The following is a 19,369-nucleotide window of genomic DNA, read 5'->3' as shown; positions in this document are numbered from 1 at the left end:
TGTGACTCTCTCCTCCCTCCTTTGATTAGTTTAGTCAGTGTTTACCTGTAGCTGTGACTCTCTCCTCCCTCCTTAGATTAGTTTAGTCAGTGTTTACCTGTAGCTGTGACTCTCCTCCCTCCTTAGATTAGTTTAGTCAGTGTTTACCTGTAGCTGTGACTCTCTCCTCCTCCTTTGATTAGTTTAGTCAGTGTTTACCTGTAGCTGTGACTCTCTCCTCCCTCCTTTGATTAGTTTAGTCAGTGTTTACCTGTAGCTGTGACTCTCTCCTCCCTCCTTTGATTAGTTTAGTCAGTGTTTACCTGTAGCTGTGACTCTCTCCTCCCTCCTTTGACTAGTTTAGTCAGTGTTTACCTGTAGCTGTGACTCTCTCCTCCCTCCTTTGACTAGTTTAGTCAGTGTTTACCTGTAGCTGTGACTCTCTCCTCCCTCCTTTGACTAGTTTAGTCAGTATTTACCTGTAGCTGTGACTCTCTCCTCCCTCCTTTGACTAGTTTAGTCAGTGTTTACCTGTAGCTGTGACTCTCTCCTCCCTCCTTTGACTAGTTTAGTCAGTGTTTACCTGTAGCTGTGACTCTCTCCTCCCTCCTTTGACTAGTTTAGTCAGTGTTCACCTGTAGCTGTGACTCTCTCCTCCCTCCTTTGATTAGTTTAGTAAGTGTTTACCTGTAGCTGTGACTCTCTCCTCCCTCCTTTGAATAGTTTAGTCAGTGTTTACCTGTAGCTGTGACTCTCTCCTCCTTCCTTTGAATAGTTTAGTCAGTGTTTACCTGTAGCTGTGACTCTCTCCTCCCTCCATTGATTAGTTTAGTCAGTGTTTACCTGTAGCTGTGACTCTCTCCTCCCTCCATTGAATAGTTTAGTCAGTGTTTACCTGTAGCTGTGACTCTCTCCTCCCTCCTTTGAATAGTTTAGTCAGTGTTTACCTGTAGCTGTGACTCCTCCTTCCTTTGAATAGTTTAGTCAGTGTTCACCTGTAGCTGTGACTCTCTCCTCCTTCCTTTGAATAGTTTAGTCAGTGTTTACCTGTAGCTGTGACTCTCCTCCCTCCTTTAAATAGTTTAGTCAGTGTTTACCTGTAGCTGTGACTCTCTCCTCCCTCCTTTGAATAATTTAGTCAGTGTCTACCTGTAGCTGTGACTCTCCACTCTCCTTTGATTAACTTAGTCAGTGTTTACCTGTAGCTGTGACTCTCCTCCCTCCTTTAAATAGTTTAGTCAGTGTTTACCTGTAGCTGTGACTCTCTCCTCCCTCCTTTGAATAATTTAGTCAGTGTCTACCTGTAGCTGTGACTCTCCTCCCTCCTTTGAATAATTTAGTCAGTGTCTACCTGTAGCTGTGACTCTCCACTCTCCTTTGATTAACTTAGTCAGTGTTTACCTGTAGCTGTGACTCTCTCCACTCTCCTTTCATTAGTTTAGTCAGTGTTTACCTGTAGCTGTGACACACCCTTCCTTCCTTTGATTAATTTAGTCAGTGTTTACCTGTAGCTGTGACTCTCTCCTCCCTCCATTTATTAGTTTAGTCAGTGTTTACCTGTAGCTGTGACTCTCCTTTCGCTAGTTTAGTCAGTGTTTACCTGTAGCTGTGACTCTCTCCTCCCTCCATTTATTAGTTTAGTCAGTGTTTACCTGTAGCTGTGACTCTCCTTTCGCTAGTTTAGTCAGTGTTTACCTGTAGCTGTGACACACCCTTCCTTCCTTTGATTAGTTTAGTCAGTGTTTACCTGTAGCTGTGACTCTCTCCTCCCTCCATTGATTAGTTTAGTCAGTGTTTACCTGTAGCTGTGACTCTCCACTCTCCTTTCACTAGTTTAGTCAGTGTTTACCTGTAGCTGTGACTCACACTTCCTTCCATTGATTAGTTTAGTCAGTGTTTACCTGTAGCTTTGACTCTCTCCACTCTCCTTTCATTAGTTTAGTCAGTGTTTACCTGTAGCTGTGACTCACCCTTCCTTCCTTTGATTAGTTTAGTCAGTGTTTACCTGTAGCTGTGACTCACCCTTCCTTCCTTTGATTAGTTTAGTCAGTGTTTACCTGTAGCTGTGACTCTCTCCACTCTCCTTTGAATAGTTTAGTCAGTGTTTACCTGTAGCTGTGACTCTCTCCACTCTCCTTTGAATAGTTTAGTCAGTGTTCACCTGTAACTGTGACTCTCTCCACTCTCCTTTGAATAGTTTAGTCAGTGTTTACCTGTAGCTGTGACTCTCCACTCTCCTTTGAATAGTTTAGTCAGTGTTCACCTGTAGCTGTGACTCTCTCCTCCCTCCTTTGAATAGTTTAGTCAGTGTTCACCTGTAACTGTGATTCTCTCCTCCTTCCTTTGAATAGTTTAGTCAGTGTTCACCTGTAACTGTGATTCTCTCCTCCTTCCTTTGAATAGTTTAGTCAGTGTTCACCTGTAGCTGTGACTCTCCACTCTCCTTTGATTAGTTTAGTCAGTGTTTACCTGTAGCTGTGACTCTTTCCTCTCTCCATTGATTAGTTTAGTCAGTGTTTACCTGTAGCTGTGACTCTCCTCCCTCCTTTGAATAGTTTAGTCAGTGTTTACCTGTAGCTGTGACTCTCTCCACTCTCCTTTGATTAGTTTAGTCAGTGTTCACCTGTAGCTGTGACTCTCCTCCCTCCTTTGAATAGTTTAGTCAGTGTTTACCTGTAGCTGTGACTCTCTCCACTCTCCTTTGATTAGTTTAGTCAGTGTTCACCTGTAGCTGTGACTCTCTCCACTCTCCTTTGATTAACTTAGTCAGTGTTCACCTGTAGCTGTGACTCTCTCCACTCTCCTTTGATTAACTTAGTCAGTGTTTACCTGTAGCTGTGACTCACCCTTCCTTCCTTTGATGAGTTTAGTCAGTGTTTACCTATAGCTGTGACTCTCTTCTCCCTCCATTGATTAGTTTAGTCACTGATTACCTGTAGCTGTGACTCACCCTTCCTTCCTTTAGCTGTAGCTGTGACTCTCTCCACTCTCCTTTGAATAGTTTAGTCAGTGTTTACCTGTAGCTGTGACTCACCCTTCCTTCCTTTGATTAGTTTAGTCAGTGTTTACCTGTAGCTGTGACTCTCTCCACTCTCCTTTCATTAGTTTAGTCAGTGTTTACCTGTAGCTGTGACTCTCTCCTCCCTCCATTGATAAGTTTAGTCAGTGTTCACCTGTAGCTGTGACTCTCTCCTCCCTCCTTTGATTAGTTTAGTCAGTGTTCACCTGTAGCTGTGACTCTCTCCACTCTCCTTTGATTAGTTTAGTCAGTGTTTACCTGTAGCTGTGACTCTCGACTCTAATTTGAATAGTTTAGTCAGTGTTCACCTGTAGCTGTGACTCTCTCCACTCTCCTTTGATTAGTTTAGTCAGTGTTTACCTGTAGCTGTGACTCTCGACTCTAATTTGAATAGTTTAGTCAGTGTTTACCTGTAGCTGTGACTCTCTCCTTCCTCCATTGATTAGTTTAGTCAGTGTTCACCTGTAGCTGTGACTCTCTCCTTCCTCCATTGATTAGTTTAGTCAGTGTTCACCTGTAGCTGTGACTCTCTCCTTCCTCCATTGATTAGTTTAGTCAGTGTTCACCTGTAGCTGTGACTCTCTCCACTCTCCTTTGATTAACTTAGTCAGTGTTTACCTGTAGCTGTGACTCTCTTCACTCTCCTTTTATTAGTTTAGTCAGTGTTTACCTGTAGCACTGACTCGCCCTTCCTTCCTTTGATTAGTTTAGTCAGTGTTTACCTGTAGCTGTGACTCTCTTCACTCTCCTTTTATTAGTTTAGTCAGTGTTTACCTGTAGCTGTGACTCTCTTCACTCTCCTTTTATTAGTTTAGTCAGTGTTTACCTGTAGCTGTGACTCACCCTTCCTTCCTTTGATTAGTTTAGTCAGTGTTTACCTGTAGGTGTGACTCACCCTTCCTTCCTTTGATTAGTTTAGTCAGTGTTTACCTATAGCTGTGACTCACCCTTCCTTCCTTTGATTAGTTTAGTCAGTTTTTACCTGTAGCTGTAACTCACCCTTCCTTCCTTTGATTAGTTTAGTCAGTGTTTACCTGTAGCTGTGACTCACCCTTCCTTCCTTTGATTAGTTAAGTCAGTATCTACCTATAGCTGTGACACCCTCTTCCCTCTCAGGGCACAAGAGGCATGGCAGAAGTCTCCAGTAATCCCGGCTCATTCACTCCCTTTTCATAACATTCACACACCCCTTCCACATCTCTTCATAATACATTCCCCAGTAAGCCTACTTTGATCCTTCTTATGCTGGGTCTCCCAATCATCCTCTGCTTTCTTGTCTCATTCTCATAATACCTCTTCACAAAATCCTCATTCTGCGTTCTCACAAAATATTTGAACGGCCTCAGTGAATTTTGCTTTACCTCTTCCACCACTCCACACTCTTCACCCTCTTTCCTCATACCACATGCTCTTGTTCTGAAGTATATAGCTGAATTCTGCTACATTCATGTTTGCCTAGTATGGCTCATTCTATTAATTTGATAAGTAATAAAGTATAGTTGCCATATTTCCTCTAATTTATTTTATCTCCTCCTTGCAGGTGCGGCTGTGCAAGGCAGGTCGATGGGTGACGGTCATCGTGGACGACCTGCTCCCCTGTGACCGCCACTGCCGCCTGGTGTACTCACAGGCTAAGAGACGCCAGCTTTGGGTGCCACTGATAGAGAAGGCTGTGGCCAAGGTGCACGGCTGCTATGAAGCGCTGGTGTCTGGCCGGGCTATAGAGGGCTTGGCCACCCTCACTGGTGCACCCTGCGAGAGTTTGCCACTCCAGGTATGTGTGTGTGTCTGTGTATGTGTGTGTGTGTGTGTGTATTTACCTTACCTAGTTTATTTACCTAGTTGTGACATATGGGAAAAGAGCTACGCTCGCGCTGTCCCGTCTCCATATCCTCTCTTATCCAACTTTTCCTTAAAATCATGAATGTTTCTTGCACAAACCACCTCCTCCTCCAGTCCATTCCACAGCTCAATGCTTCTGTTTGGGAAGCTAAACTTTTTCACATCTCGCCTAGTCGTGGTCGCCTTCAACTTCTTTCCATGTCCTCTCGTTTCTCTCTCGCTCCACACACACAGGTCCTCTCTGTCCAGATTCTCCACCCCGCTCGCCACCCTGTACACCACTATCAGGTCTCCTCTTTTTCTTCTCCTCTCCAGGGTTGTGAGCCCCATGCTATTGAGTCTTTCCTCGTAAGTCCGATCCCTAAGTTCCGGTACCATCTTAGTTGCCATTCTCTGTACTCTTTCCAGCTTTCTTATATTCTTCTTTTCAAGAGGAGACCAGACCACTGCTGCATACTCCAACCTTGGCCTTATCATTGTAACTATTATTTTCTTCATTATCTCTTTGTCCAAATACACAAATGTCGTCCTTATGTTCTTCAGCAAATTCATAGTTTGTCCCGTTATCCTGTTGTGTGTGTGTGTGTGTATGTGTGTGTGTATTTACCTAGTTGTGACATGCTCTCGCTTATTCAGAGATGTCACGTAATGCTAACTTAGAAACCAACCCCAGCTTCTAAACTTTTCTGCCTCTTGAATTCCACATAGCTTCACTACTTTATTTCTATCTTAGGGTATTTGTGCCATACCACTGCATACAGTGAAGTTTCATATGCTGTAGCCATAAGCCTGTAAGATTGGTTCATGAAGAGTTTGTAGGGAATTGGGTCTGCTAACTTACATTGTTGGAAACTATCTCAAGAAAATGGCCTAGGAAGGGAGAGCTGTCAAATTGGCATCTGACTCAATCCGTCCATCATGTGACAGTATCCACACACCATCCCATCACACCCTCCTGTCCCCTGTCATCCACACATCATACCACAACTTACACCTTCCATGCCCCTCCACGGCACCCTCATCACCCTATCATTGGTCTCCCATGCTCTGTAACACCACTAGTACACCATCCACCACTTGTTCACCTCCCCATATACAAACTCTTAACCCGGTTGCAGCGACGGGCCAAATTTGTGGCTTTACCGTGTAGCAGCGACGGGCCAAATTTTTGCCATGATATAACCTCCCCAAAATAGATGATGCATAAACTGATCACAAATGCATTGATATATATTATGGAATGGTTTGCGTGAGTGATGATTTTTTCTTACTTAGAGGGGCCTTTAAGAAACATGATCCCCACAGCCACTGGGTTAAACATACACCCAGTACCTCCTGACACCATCACACCCACCCACACATACATACAAACACACAAGCACGTCACCCCACAGCTCCCTCACACAAGTACCTGTTCACCACCTGTTACCCCTTGTCACCACTCCATCACCACCCATCATCTGGTCATTGTTCATCACCCCTTGTTCCCCACACAGGCATCGTCATCACCACATGAGGATGACATCGACGAGGACTTGATTTGGGCGCAGCTGCTCAGTTCGAGGGCGGCCGGCTTCCTCATGGGGGCGTCCTGCGGCGGTGGCAACATGAAGGTCGTGGATGAGGAGTACAAGAGTCAGGGGCTGCGGCCGAGGTGGGTGGTGGTGGTGGTGGTGGCAGTGGTGGTGGAGAGGTGTCCAAATATTCCACTTTCAAAATTGTTCAAATCTTTGGAAGGAGGAAGTTAAGACAAACAAAGGCTCTTTCAGAGTTTTCCTGCAGGCCATGGAAGAAAGTTCTCAATTAATCAATCAATCATCAGTTCAGAATTTACTAGTGAAAGGGATGAAGGGGCTGAAACTTTTGAATCAGGAACTTGGAGAGCATTGGGGTGAGTTGGAGTAGAAAGTTGTATGCAGCCAGACACTAGGAGTGACAGAAGATGGAAGATAGATAGAGAAGCAACATTGGAGTGGAATTTAACCTCTTCACTACGGCCGGGCCAAAACAGCGCCCGCTCCAGATCCAAGATTGCCGTGCGCCAAAGTTCAAATGTCCCTATTGAATATAACAAGTTTTCAGCCATAAACTCAACTTAGTCATCATGTATTATATATGAAAACATGCAAAATTAAATGGTACACATAAAGAAACTTGCTACAGCCGGGCCAATACAGTGCCCTGCGCCGTATCCGGGATCGCTGCGTGCGCCAAATTTCAAATGTCACTATTGAATATAACAAGTTTTCAGCTATAAACTCAACATAATCATCATGTATTATATATGAAAACATGCAGAATTAAGTGGTGCACATAAAGAAACATAAATTAATTGATAACTTTGAGATGGAATCATAAATATAGAGATAAAATAACTTGTATATTGGCTAAAGCGAGCCAGGACGCAGTATGCGCATCCTCAGATATGGTACGGGGCACGCAAGGACGCAGTATACGCGTCCTCGTGTTGAATGGATTAAGAGGTAAACGAGGAATATATGCTGGTGATCATAAACTATGTTGTAAGTTGACAGATGCTCAAGAAATTTCCTGTTAAGGGTTATTTTAAAAGCTTTAGAAGACAAGAAGATAAAGCTATAGGACAGTTGTTTGTTGGGTTAGAGCAGTCACCCTTTCTTCGGCACAGGTTTTATTTAGGTGTACTAAGGAAAGGTAAGTTTTGAAAGGCAAGGGTGAAAGTTTGTTTATATTATTATTATTATTATTATTATTATTATTATTATTAGCAGCAATAATAGTAGTAATAAGCAGTGGTGGGCACGGTTCCGCTAACCGCTAATTAGCGAAGCTAACTTTTTCGTTAGCTGATTAGCGTTTTTGCTAACTGTGGAAATATTTAGCGGACCAATTAGCTTCCGCTAAATGTAGTTCCTCCTCCGCCTACTTTAGGTCCACTAAAAAATTCATACAGGTTTGTTCTTGTCCGTTGTGGGCAGACACAGCACCAGTTAAGCCACACGGTGCAGTAATTCCAGGGCTTCCACTTTTGGGTAAATTACACCTTAAAGTAGGGTAATTGGTCAATTATTAGAGAAACTTTTGGGTATTTTAGTGTATTGCATTTTCCATTTATAACTCTTTGAACTCGAGATTTAATAACAAGAATGCTACATTTTCCACCTGACAAGAAATAAACTTATCATCATCTGATTTTGGCATGCTATACCTTTCTGGAAAGCTCTATGTCTAAGCTACATCATATTGAAATTTCAGGTCACTAGGTCTGTTTTTAAGGGTTTTAAAGCATAAGCAAAGCTAACTTTTTAGTTAGTGGATTACCAGTTAGCTTGCTAACTCTTCGGTTAGCGGTGCCCACCACTGGTAACAAGTAGTTGCAGTAGTAGTAGCAGTAACTCTAACCTAACAACACTACTGTCCTGCCTCCCCAGACACGCATACTCTGTGCTCGACGTTCAGGATATTAACAGCCTGCGACTCCTGCGCCTGCGTAACCCCTGGGGCCACTACTCCTGGAAGGGGGAGTGGTGCGACGAGTCAACCCTCTGGACCACAGAGCTGCGGGAGAAACTCTTGCCACAGGGGGGGAGTGACGGCGTGTTCTGGATATCATTTATGGACGTGTTGAAGTAAGTGCAGTTGTGTTGTGTCTGTACAGTTGTGGACACTCTACTTTCTACTCCAGCTGAGGCCTATGCTGTATTTCACTTTCTACTCCAGCTGAGGCCTATGCTGCATCTCACTTTCTACTCCAGCTGAGGCCTATGTAGCATCTTCATTCTTTCATTCCTTTCACTGGTCAACTCTTGTACAGTAATCCATCACCTGTATATCCTTCTTCCCACAACATGAAAGCTTGCCAGAGTACAGGTGTTAAAATATCTCCCCAGTTGAGTGTGACTCTCTCTTGGCTTCTACTGTTCTCTGTTTGTGGAAGCAGTGTTATGGCAGGCTTTTTATATACTTGTTTATTTTACCCTTGAGTTACATACTTTGCTATAAAAAGGTTTGATCTCTATACCCACCTAAATAATCAATCAATCAGTTAGTCTCTGTTCCCATTCTCCTATTACTACCCAAATTTCTTCTGCTACTCCTAATATTTCTACTTTAACTACTACTACTACTACTACTACTACTACTACTACTACTACTGCCACTACTACTACTGCCACTACTACAACCATTTCTCCCACTAGGTACTTTGACTGTATAGACATCTGCAAGGTGCACAGTCACTGGTCTGAGGTGCGGGTGACTGGCTCGCTGCCCACCCTGGCTGACCGGCGCGCCCTCACACCCACACTCATAACCGTGCTGGAGCCGACCGAGGTGGAATTCACACTCTTCCAGGAGGGGCACAGGTGGGTGGGCCTGATGATGATGATGATGAGGAGGAGGAGGAGGAGGAGGAGACAATTGAGAATGAGGGAAAGCAGTCTTCTCTTTTATTTAGTTATTTATTATTTATTGGAGACTTGTGTTGAGGATTGGCAAGGTTGTGCTCCCTTTATATCTTTGTTATTTTGTTTTGTGTGTCTAGACCAAATTTAGGGACTCTGGCAATGTTCTGCTTAACCCGGTAGCAGCAGGGATCATGTTTCTTAATGGTCCCTCTAAGCGAGAAAAATGAGAAAAATCATCACTCACACAAACCATTTCATAATATATATCAAAGCATTTGTGATCAGTTTATGTTTCATCTATTTTGGGGGGTTTAAATCATGGCACAAATTTGGCCCGTTGCTGCCACACGGTAAAGCCACAAATTTGGCCCATCGCTGCTACCAGGTTAATTTATTTCACTTGTTTAACTCTCCACCACATCTGTCTGCCATTCATCAGTCATTATTCAACTACGGTTACCAAAGTCCCATAGAGGCATCCTTCCCCTGCCATATCCCAAGAAGACTGCCCCTTCCCCAACTCTCCCTCTCCCCTACTCTTCACTTAACACATTTTCCTCCGCCAGAAATTCGGAGAACTCACAGCGCTCGCCCCTGGACCTGTGCGTCGTGTTGTTCCGCACCACCGCCACTGCCACGCCCACCGTCGGAGCGCTGGTCAAGCACTCCAAGCGGCAGGTCAGGGGCTTTGTTGGGTGCCACGCCATGCTTGAGCCAGGTGCCTACATTGCTGTCTGCCTTGCCTTCAACCACTGGCACACAGGTAAGGTTTTTCACTTGGGGAGTTAGGTCGGGAATGGTGTGTATTTGAGGGTTGTGTGTGTGTGTGTGTATCTACCTAGTTGTATTTACCTTGTGAAATACAGGAAGAGAGCCGTACTAGGCTTGTGCTGTCCTGTCTCCATATCGCTTATTATCCAGTTTGGCTTTAAATTCATGAATTGTTTTTGCACACACAGTCTCCTCGTCAAGTCCATTCCACGTTGTTATGCTTCTGCATGGAAAACTGTGTGTGTGTGTGTGTGTGTGTTGAGTCATGTTGTTATTGTCCTTCCTCCAGATCCATATTTATCCAATTTATCATTAGTTTTGTGTTTATTTGCAGTTTGACCTCTTTTGGATTATGACCTGTTCCCTTTGTCAGTAGTTTTACATGGGAAGCTTCATATCTTGTTAATGTTCAAGTGTTTGCATTCAGGATGACGAAATGTGTTTATGTTAATGTACAATACTCTCCTGAGTTTCACGCTTGCGCTAAACTTGAGGATTGGGAAACTTGGGGTATTGAAAACAATGAAGAAGTGCTTATTGATTCAGACCCGTGGAGAAACTGACTTTATTTATTTATTTTTTTTTATTTAATTTTTTTTTTTTACTCCCTTGTTATCTCAAAATACTTACCTTGGTAAAAGGAAGAAAGTGGAAAGTGAGAACGGGTCGTTTTGAAGCTGCAATTGAAGGTGGCTGCCTTATGATTGGCTGGCAGTTCTGGAAACATGCTTGTGATTCGTTTTGAGTCCGATGACGTCATCAATGGTGCTCACCTAATCAGCAGCCTCGCTGCCTTAAGGCAGTGTCACACTGACTGATTTTCTCCAACCGTTGGGGCTATGGGCAACCTCGGTTGCCCGTACGCCCAACCGGGAGCTAGTTGTCGGTTGTCCATTAGCTGGTGTCACACTGGGCCTTTTTCCTCCAATCGCATTGGTGGTAGGGGCAACTGGCTACTCCAACTTTTCTGGGTGTGCGTCCCATACGGCCAAGGCTGGCTGCCCGTAAACAAAGCAGGCGCCCTGTATCCACGTGGCATTGTCTGCTAAAGTAAGGGCTGTTGCAGATTGTGCAGCCGTTACCCAAGTTATTGACTTGTTGCTGCAGTCAAATGGAAGGAAGAAGCGGTTGTGGGCATGATTATGGCTTCAAAGACGGGAGGACAGGAGTGTTTACCCAAACCTCGTCAGAGAACTGGGAAAATTTCCAGAATGTCACCCGTGGGATACTGTTGGACGAACCTATGTTTTCTGGTAGTTTCCGGTGTGTTATGAAACAATCTGCTGTTTCTGTCGCAAATCATTAAATCACAAATAAGGTCGTCCCTTAGTCCTAAATTCTCACCATGCTGACTTTCAAATAGTATGGTTTCCAATAGTACGGTTTCGGTTTTATATGGATTGTCATGGAAGAATCATCATCAGTGGCAACACTGTTCTACCAAACACCCACTGAAAGCACCCCAAAGCATTCAAGATAGGTGTTCACCTTGCAGAAGAATTCGGATTTAGGAGAAGTTACGTTTTGGGATGAGTTACATTGCCTTAGGGAGAGCATATCACGTGAATGAGAGCAGTGTTCGCTGTATTTATCATCTTGGTCTTGGTCTTGGTTCGGGAGGTAGTTGTCCCTTTCGGTCCCAACTACAGCCTTTGAAACGGCTTACTCCCTCAGGGCCAACACCCTGAAAACAATAGTGTAAAAGAAATTCTTGCCACAGTAATTACCTGTGCTCCTAGAGTGCTGCAAGAGTGGAGATAAAGGCCGTCCTTTTATTAAGCCTCATCATTGGTATGGTAACGGCGTCTCACTCGCAGCAAAATGGCGTACACTGATCTTCCTGGCGGCGCTTAATATACATTACTAGCTGTCCTTGCTGATGAACTCCTTACAACAGAAGATGAAAAGGAAGCTCCAGTGGTTATGGTGGCACAGAGAGGTGAAATGCAAAGGAAACACTTATATGTGTTTGTTTGGGCCACCATGTTTGCTGATGACGTCATCACAGCACGAAGGCACTCCACCTTTCAAAGCCAGAAGCCAGCGGACATGCCGAGTTGGCTACTCGTGCTGCTGCGTCACGTGTTTGAGAGCACTCGGGACGTTCTGAGAGTCACGATTCCCTCTCTCAAACACAGCCCAGGAGTGTTTCTGAGGGGGGGCACTAATTTTATACAGATTTTCGAATAGTACGGGGATCCTGGATCCCTAACCCCCGTACTATTTGAGGGACGACTGTATAATGATTGACTTTTTGTACATGCACTGGCCGCCGCAGCCACAAAATAGCTCGCAGAGAGGTTTAACTTGCTTACTGTTTCCATATTTCACTCACCACTCACAAAGACCACAAGTGGACAAACTAGAACAAAACTAGGCAAAAACACCGGGAGTCCTTCTACAATTTTCATAGACTGAAGAAAAAAAGTTTCTTGGACTGTGGTTCCACAGCACAGGTGTTCTCTTATCTTGTCAATCAAATATTAAACAAGGCAGCTCTGCCAGTCCACTTTACAAGTCTCTTGGTGGGCCATCTTCCACTGCTCCTCGCTCCTCAGCCACTCTCTTCGTCTGTTTGTTTATATACAGCGGCACAGTGCCCACGTACCCACGCTCCCGGTTGGGCATATGGGCAACCGTGGTTGACTACGGTTGCCTGTAGCCCCAATGGTTGGATGAAAACGGCCAGTGTGACACCGCCTTTTCAGGCAGTGCTCATGACTCCGACAGTAGGTAGACATGACCCGTACATGTCAAAGCAGCGCGAAAGTCGGGACGGTAAAGCACAAAAGTCAGCATGGTGAGAATTTAGGACTAAGCGCAAGAGGGTACTGTATTCATAGAGTGGATGGCAGATGTTTATGTCTGTGTTGGTGTAGGTGATGGATCTCTTTATGGAGTGAATGACAGATTTGTATATGTTCTTGTTTTCAGACAGTGGGTGACATGTTAGTATGTGTTGGAGTATGTGAAAGATTAATTTGAGTGGATGACAGTTTATGTAGTGGATGACATATTTGAATCTTCCTCCACACAGGTCTGGATGTGTCTGACGGCTATCCTGGCTACGTGTTGGCCATCCACAGCAGCAAACGGGTAGCCGTGGAGCAGATCACAGCCCTGCCTTCCCTCCTGGCTGACTCCCTTGTCAACCTGTGCCTGGCCAAGGGGCAGAGGCATGAGGGTCGCCAGGGCATGACTGTGTATTATCTTACCAAGGTGGGCAATGACCCAATATACCGATTCTTGCTAGCTCAGTCATCCTCACTTTTTTGTGGTTTGGTAAATGGATATGTAAGAGTATGAGGGGACATTTTTGTGTTTTGGTAAATGGATATGCAAGGGTAGGAGGGGATATTTTTGTGGCTTGGTAAATGGATATGCAAGAGTATGAAGGATATTTTTGTGGTTTGGTAAATGGATATGCAAGAGTATGAAGGGATATTTTTGTGGCTTGGTAAATGGATATGCAAGGGTAGGAGGGGATATTTTTGTGGTTTGGTAAATGGATATGCAAGAGTATGAAGGGATATATTTGTGGCTTGGTAAATGGATATACAAGGGTAGGAGGGGATATTTTTGTGGCTTGGTAAATGGATATACAAGAGTATGAAGGGATATTTTTGTGGCTTGGTAAATGGATATACAAGAGTATGAAGGGATATTTTTGTGGCTTGGTAAATGGATATACAAGGGTAGGAGGGGATATTTTTATGGTTTGGTAAATGGATATACAAGAGTATGAAGGGATATTTTTGTGGCTTGGTAAATGGATATACAAGAGTATGAAGGGATATTTTTGTGGCTTGGTAAATGGATATACAAGAGTATGAAGGGATATTTTTGTGGCTTGGTAAATGGATATACAAGAGTATGAAGGGATATTTTTGTGGCTTGGTAAATGGATATACAAGAGTATGAAGGGATATTTTTGTGGCTTGGTAAATGGATATACAAGGGTAGGAGGGGATATTTTTGTGGCTTGGTAAATGGATATACAAGGGTAAGAGGGGATATTTTTGTGGTTTGGTAAAGGGATATACAAGGGTATGAAGGGATATTTTTGTGGCTTGGTAAATGGATATACAAGAGTATGAAGGGATATTTTTGTGGCTTGGTAAATGGATATACAAGGGTATGAAGGGATATTTTTGTGGCTTGGTAAATGGATATACAAGAGTATGAAGGGATATTTTTGTGGCTTGGTAAATGGATATACAAGGGTATGAAGGGATATTTTTGTGGCTTGGTAAATGGATATACAAGGGTAGGAGGGGATATTTTTATGGTTTGGTAAATGGATATACAAGAGTATGAAGGGATATTTTTGTGGCTTGGTAAATGGATATACAAGAGTATGAAGGGATATTTTTGTGGCTTGGTAAATGGATATACAAGAGTATGAAGGGATATTTTTGTGGCTTGGTAAATGGATATACAAGGGTAGGAGGGGATATTTTTGTGGTTTGGTAAATGGATATACAAGGGTAAGAGGGGATATTTTTGTGGTTTGGTAAATGGATATACAAGAGTATGAAAGGATATTTTTGTGGTTTGGTAAATGGATATACAAGGGTAAGAGGGGATATTTTTGTGGTTTGGTAAATGGATATACAAGAGTATGAAAGGATGTTTTTGTGGTTTGGTAAATGGATATACAAGGGTAGGAGGGGATATTTTTGTGTGTTGGTAAATGGATATACAAGGGTAAGAGGGGATATTTTTGTGGCTTGGTAAATGGATATGCAAGAGTATGAAGGGATATTTTTGTGGTTTGGTAAATGGATATACAAGGGTAGGAGGAGACTACAAGAGGCTCCAGACAAGCTTTCATGTGTGGAATGTTGTTTCTCCTTGTTTTTCTAATATATAGACTCCATTAACCCATTTAGATAGAGTAGGGGCATTTTGTTTTTCAGTCACATGCCCTCACTGACTCTAATCCATGTAGCACCAGGGATATAAGACTTTGCTAGGCAGGGACATCCACTTTCCTGTGCCAAGATGTGCTGGCTGCGTAACACAAGTTTTAGCTGGATATATTTTGCCACTCTTCAGATATTGTATTATGTTCTTTTTAGTTCCTATCTATGAGTTGTATAATGTTCTACTTTAGGTTCATATGTATTTACTTTATTTTCCTCTCTATTGTGTTCCCATTCCTCAAGTGGGGAGAGATTAGGGATGATTATGGTGATGGTGGTGATGTCATTCCCTCACTGTTCCCTTCAGGGCTGGGCGGGTCTGGTGGTGATGGTGGAGAACAGGCACCCTGACAAGTGTATCCAGGTAATGTGTGACTGCCGGGAGAGCTACAACGTTGTGTCCACTCGCGCCCAGCTTAAGACCGTCGACTCAGTGCCCCCCCTGCACCGGTGAGTGTGTGTGTGTGTGTTCATAAGTGAGAAATAATCCGGGGAGAGATCTTATTTTAATGATAGTAATAATAATAGTAATAACAATGAAAATAATAATGATAATGACAGTGGCCAGTAACCTTACTAAACACCAACAACAACAACCAAACCAAACCTAACAAAATCAAGTCTAACCAAGCCAAACCTAACCTAACCTAACCTTACCTAACCTAACCTAACCTATCCTAGCCAAACCAAACCAAGCCTAACCAAACCTAACTAAATCTAACCTAACATATCCTATCCTATCCTATCCTAGCCAGACCAAACAAACCTAACCAAACCTAACCTAACCTAGCCTAACCTATCCTAACCAAACCAAATCAAGCCTAATCAAACCAAACTTAACCAAACCAAACCAAGCTTAACCTAACCAAACCAAACCTAACCAGACCTAACCAAACCAAGCCTAACCAAACCTAACCAATCCAAACCTAACCAAACCACACCAAACTTAACCAAACCAAACCAAACCAAACCTAACCTAACCTAACCTAACCTAACCTATCCTATCCTATACTAACCAAACCTAACCAAATCAAACCAAACCTAACCAAACCTAACCTAACCTATCCTATACTAGTCAAACCTAACCAAATCAAACCAAACCTAACCAAACCTCACCTATCCTATATTAGCCAAACCTAACCAAACCAAACCTAACCTATCCAAACCTAACCTATCCAAACCAAACCAAAACAAACCAAAACAAACCTAACTAAACCAAACCAAAACAAAACAAAACAAAACAAACCTAACTAAACCAAACCAAACCAAACCAAACCAAACCAAACCAAACCAAACCAAACCTAACCAAACCAAAACAAAACAAACCCAACTAAACCAAACCAAACCAAACCAAACCAAAACAAACCTAACCAAACCAAACCTAACTAAACCAAACCAAACCTTGCCTTCTCCGCCACAGACAAGTGATCATTGTGCTGACACAACTGGAAAGCAGCGGCGGCTTCAGCATTGCTCACCGCCTCACCCACCGGCCCTCACACTCGGCTGGTCTGCATGACTGGGGGCCGCCGGGCACCAACCACGACCCAGCCATTGATGGGCTAACCCACGGCCTACACTCGCCTAGACCTATATAAGGGTCTACATAGGCAACACTGAGCTTATATAGGCAGTCTGTGATCATTGGTCATCTTTTGAAATGCACACCCAGACTTGTTAGTATCAAGGCCACACCAAGCCTGTACTGGCACCTGGTGATTCCTTCTCTCTTAACAGTGATCTCCATATTCTCCAACATCTGGGTGTCTTAGTACATCTATTTGAGAAGGTTCTCTTGGAAGTGGTAGGGATGTTCAGGGGTGGTGTCATGACCCCAGTGGCAGTTTTATAAGATTTCCACTCCATGAGCAGGAAACACTCATGACAGCTCAACCAATCTTCTCTGTAGCCTCCGAAAATAGTTGCGCCAAGAGCCTGAAGTGTTGGGAGTGTGAGCAGAGTGGTGAACCTAACTATGATTTACACTCACCCAGGCTTATGCAAGGGTCAAACAGGGTCTCGTGGCAGCCTGTGATCCATATTCCCTTAAGACTTAGTGATGAATCTACCCAAGACTTACACTCACCCACACTTACATGAGGGTTAAACAAGGAGTCAAGACTGTGATTTGTGCCCTTCTGAGAGCTGATAATGGACTCAACTGTAACCTTCACTATTGATACCCATGGAAGGAGTAAGTCAGGCCTGCATAGGTTAACCATGCTGTCTAGTCCCTGTTAATGGCCTGCTTAAGCCCATGATGGTGCAATGATAACCTAAAGGAAGCCTACACCTGCCATGGTATGCATAGGAGACTTACCTGAAGCCTACTTAACCCTACACTGGAGCTACCATTGCATTTGAAGCACACATACTTAAAACCAACTGAATCTCTTACAAAACTTTACAAACGTATGAACCATACAATTTACAGTACAAGTGGAGCCCATTTAGAATTCCTCATGCATGAGGCCAACCAAGTAATGGTTGTTATAGTCAAGACAGTCAGCAAGCTGTGGTGGTGCTGGGCTGCCCTACACCTCAGACCACAGCAGTTGTACCAATGTGGAGGAGAGAGCAATGAAGCTGGAGGAAAGGGAGGAAAGGAAAATCGTGCTCCTCCTCTTCCTCATCGTCTCCATCTCCTCCTTCACACCCTCCACCCCCCCTAGTCACCCCAATCAAAAGACACACTGCAAACGACGACAATAAGAACAACAACGGCCACTGTAGCTGCAGCATCAGCTGCAGGAACTCCGGTTTTAGTTACGCATGTTACACACAGGTGTGTGTGTGTGTGTGTGTGTGTGCGTGTTATAGTTTCCCACTCATGAACAATAGACATTTGGCACCCCATGATATTATCACAGTGGTTTGACGTTCATGCACTCACACAGCAGAAGTGATGTGGTTTGGTGTTGCAAGAGTGTTGTTAGTGGTGATAATGATGCTTGCACACACGGAATGGTGTTCGTGTGTGCACAAGACGGTTCACCGAGGCACGCACACATACACCATTAGAACCACAGACTCATTACGTTAGAGAAAGACTTGTACTCTGTAGTGAAGGGCTGTGAGGTGAGAAACTGCCCTGAGTCGCTGGGCAGAGTGAGGTGGAGCTGGGAATAGATGGCAGTGTGATGTGAGATTAAGTGAAGCTTGAGTGAGTGAGAAAAGAAAATGAAATGCTGGGAATAGAAATACAGAATGGAAAATACTGAATAGAATAGAAAATGAATACTGGGAATAGGAGGCAGTGTGAAATGGGGCTCAGTGAGTGTAAAGGGAGAGAGGAAGTAAATGTCAGACTGAGAATAGAAAGAACTGTGATGCAAAAAGTGTGAGAGAGAGAAAAAGGAGAAAAAAAGTGAGGAAAAAAAAATATGATGAAAGAATTTAGAAAAAGAAAGCAGAAATGAATAAGGTTTAGAAGATTAAGAAAATGATATACAAAGAAGTGGAAGATGGAAAGGAAATGTCATTCAAGGAAAAATTACCGCATGAATGAAAACGTGAACTGAGAAATGTGTATCTTCACCCTGGGATTAAAAATGGGTGCCAGCTTCCTGAAGTGTGAGGTAAGGAGAGGTGGGTGCCCTGTCATTGCAGGAAGTGAGGGTGCTAAGTCTTGGTGAAGCTTAGGAAAGGTTGATCCACACTACTGAGATGAAAATATGAAAGGATGCTTAATTTAGTGTAAGGTAAAGAGATGAGGGTGCCCTGTCATGGCCAGTTCAGGATAGGCTGCCAAATTCTGTTGAAATGAGGAGACTACCCACTGCCCTGTCATAGCAGAAAGTGAGGGTGCTGTGTCTAGTACAAGCTTGGCCTCACACACACTGAGGGTGACTACCAGCACTGGGAGACTGTTTGGTGGTGATGCCAAGTCACAGTGTCTTTCCACACTCCAGCCTGGTTAGCCAAGCAGCTGAGCAGAGTATGCCATTGGTTGACTCAGGACCCTGTGCTGAAAAGAACAAATGCCCCTCGTCATTACCAAGAAATGCCTCCTGCCAGGCCTCACTGGGTCAGCACACTGACCCACACTAGGCATGAAAAATGAAATAGATCAATCTGACAACCTGGCACTGGAGACAGCTCATATGGTCACCCCTAGTGTGTACTGGCATTTACAAAAGGCTGGCCTACTCCAATGAGATGGGAAAAGGGTAACAGGATGCCTACCTGCCCTGTTGCACTCCCTGCAGCCCCTAATGGTGGTGGAAGGTGAGCAGAATTGTGATAATGAGCTGTCAGGGCTGCCTTGCCACCCACCCCTCTGCAAGGCTATTAGGGAAAAGCCTGTTTATGCTTCTATGCTACAGACTCAATCAAGGGGTATTAAGGGGGGTATTAGCATCTTCTAAGTCTCCAGCACCCTTTGCTGGACCAGTCGCTGTAGCAGCTAACCAAGCCCAGTGTGAAACCAATTATACTGCCGGTGTTAA

At 43.9% G+C, this 19,369-nt stretch overlaps 1 protein-coding gene across 3 annotated transcripts in view; it reads left to right on the top strand.

The window, feature by feature from the left end:
* The window catches only part of LOC127000699 (calpain-15-like), a 32,349-nt gene extending 15,476 nt beyond the window's left edge, over nt 1–16,873 (top strand). For all 3 annotated transcript variants that reach the window (XM_050864699.1, XM_050864701.1, XM_050864700.1), the window contains 8 exons: nt 4,539–4,772; nt 6,337–6,494; nt 8,251–8,448; nt 9,019–9,183; nt 9,792–9,988; nt 13,034–13,215; nt 15,229–15,371; nt 16,342–16,873. In XM_050864699.1, the coding sequence (XP_050720656.1) occupies nt 4,539–4,772; nt 6,337–6,494; nt 8,251–8,448; nt 9,019–9,183; nt 9,792–9,988; nt 13,034–13,215; nt 15,229–15,371; nt 16,342–16,519 (1,455 nt within the window). In that variant the 3' untranslated portion in view covers nt 16,520–16,873. The remainder of the gene's footprint in view (nt 1–4,538; nt 4,773–6,336; nt 6,495–8,250; nt 8,449–9,018; nt 9,184–9,791; nt 9,989–13,033; nt 13,216–15,228; nt 15,372–16,341) is intronic.
* Nucleotides 16,874–19,369: the final 2,496 nt, after the last annotated feature.

The sequence above is a fragment of the Eriocheir sinensis genome, chromosome 19, assembly GCF_024679095.1.
Source record: "Eriocheir sinensis breed Jianghai 21 chromosome 19, ASM2467909v1, whole genome shotgun sequence".
In the NCBI taxonomy this organism is placed as follows: Eukaryota; Metazoa; Arthropoda; class Malacostraca; order Decapoda; family Varunidae; genus Eriocheir; species Eriocheir sinensis.
Note: the sequence above shows the minus strand (reverse complement) of the source record. Positions and strands in the feature narration are given on the sequence as shown.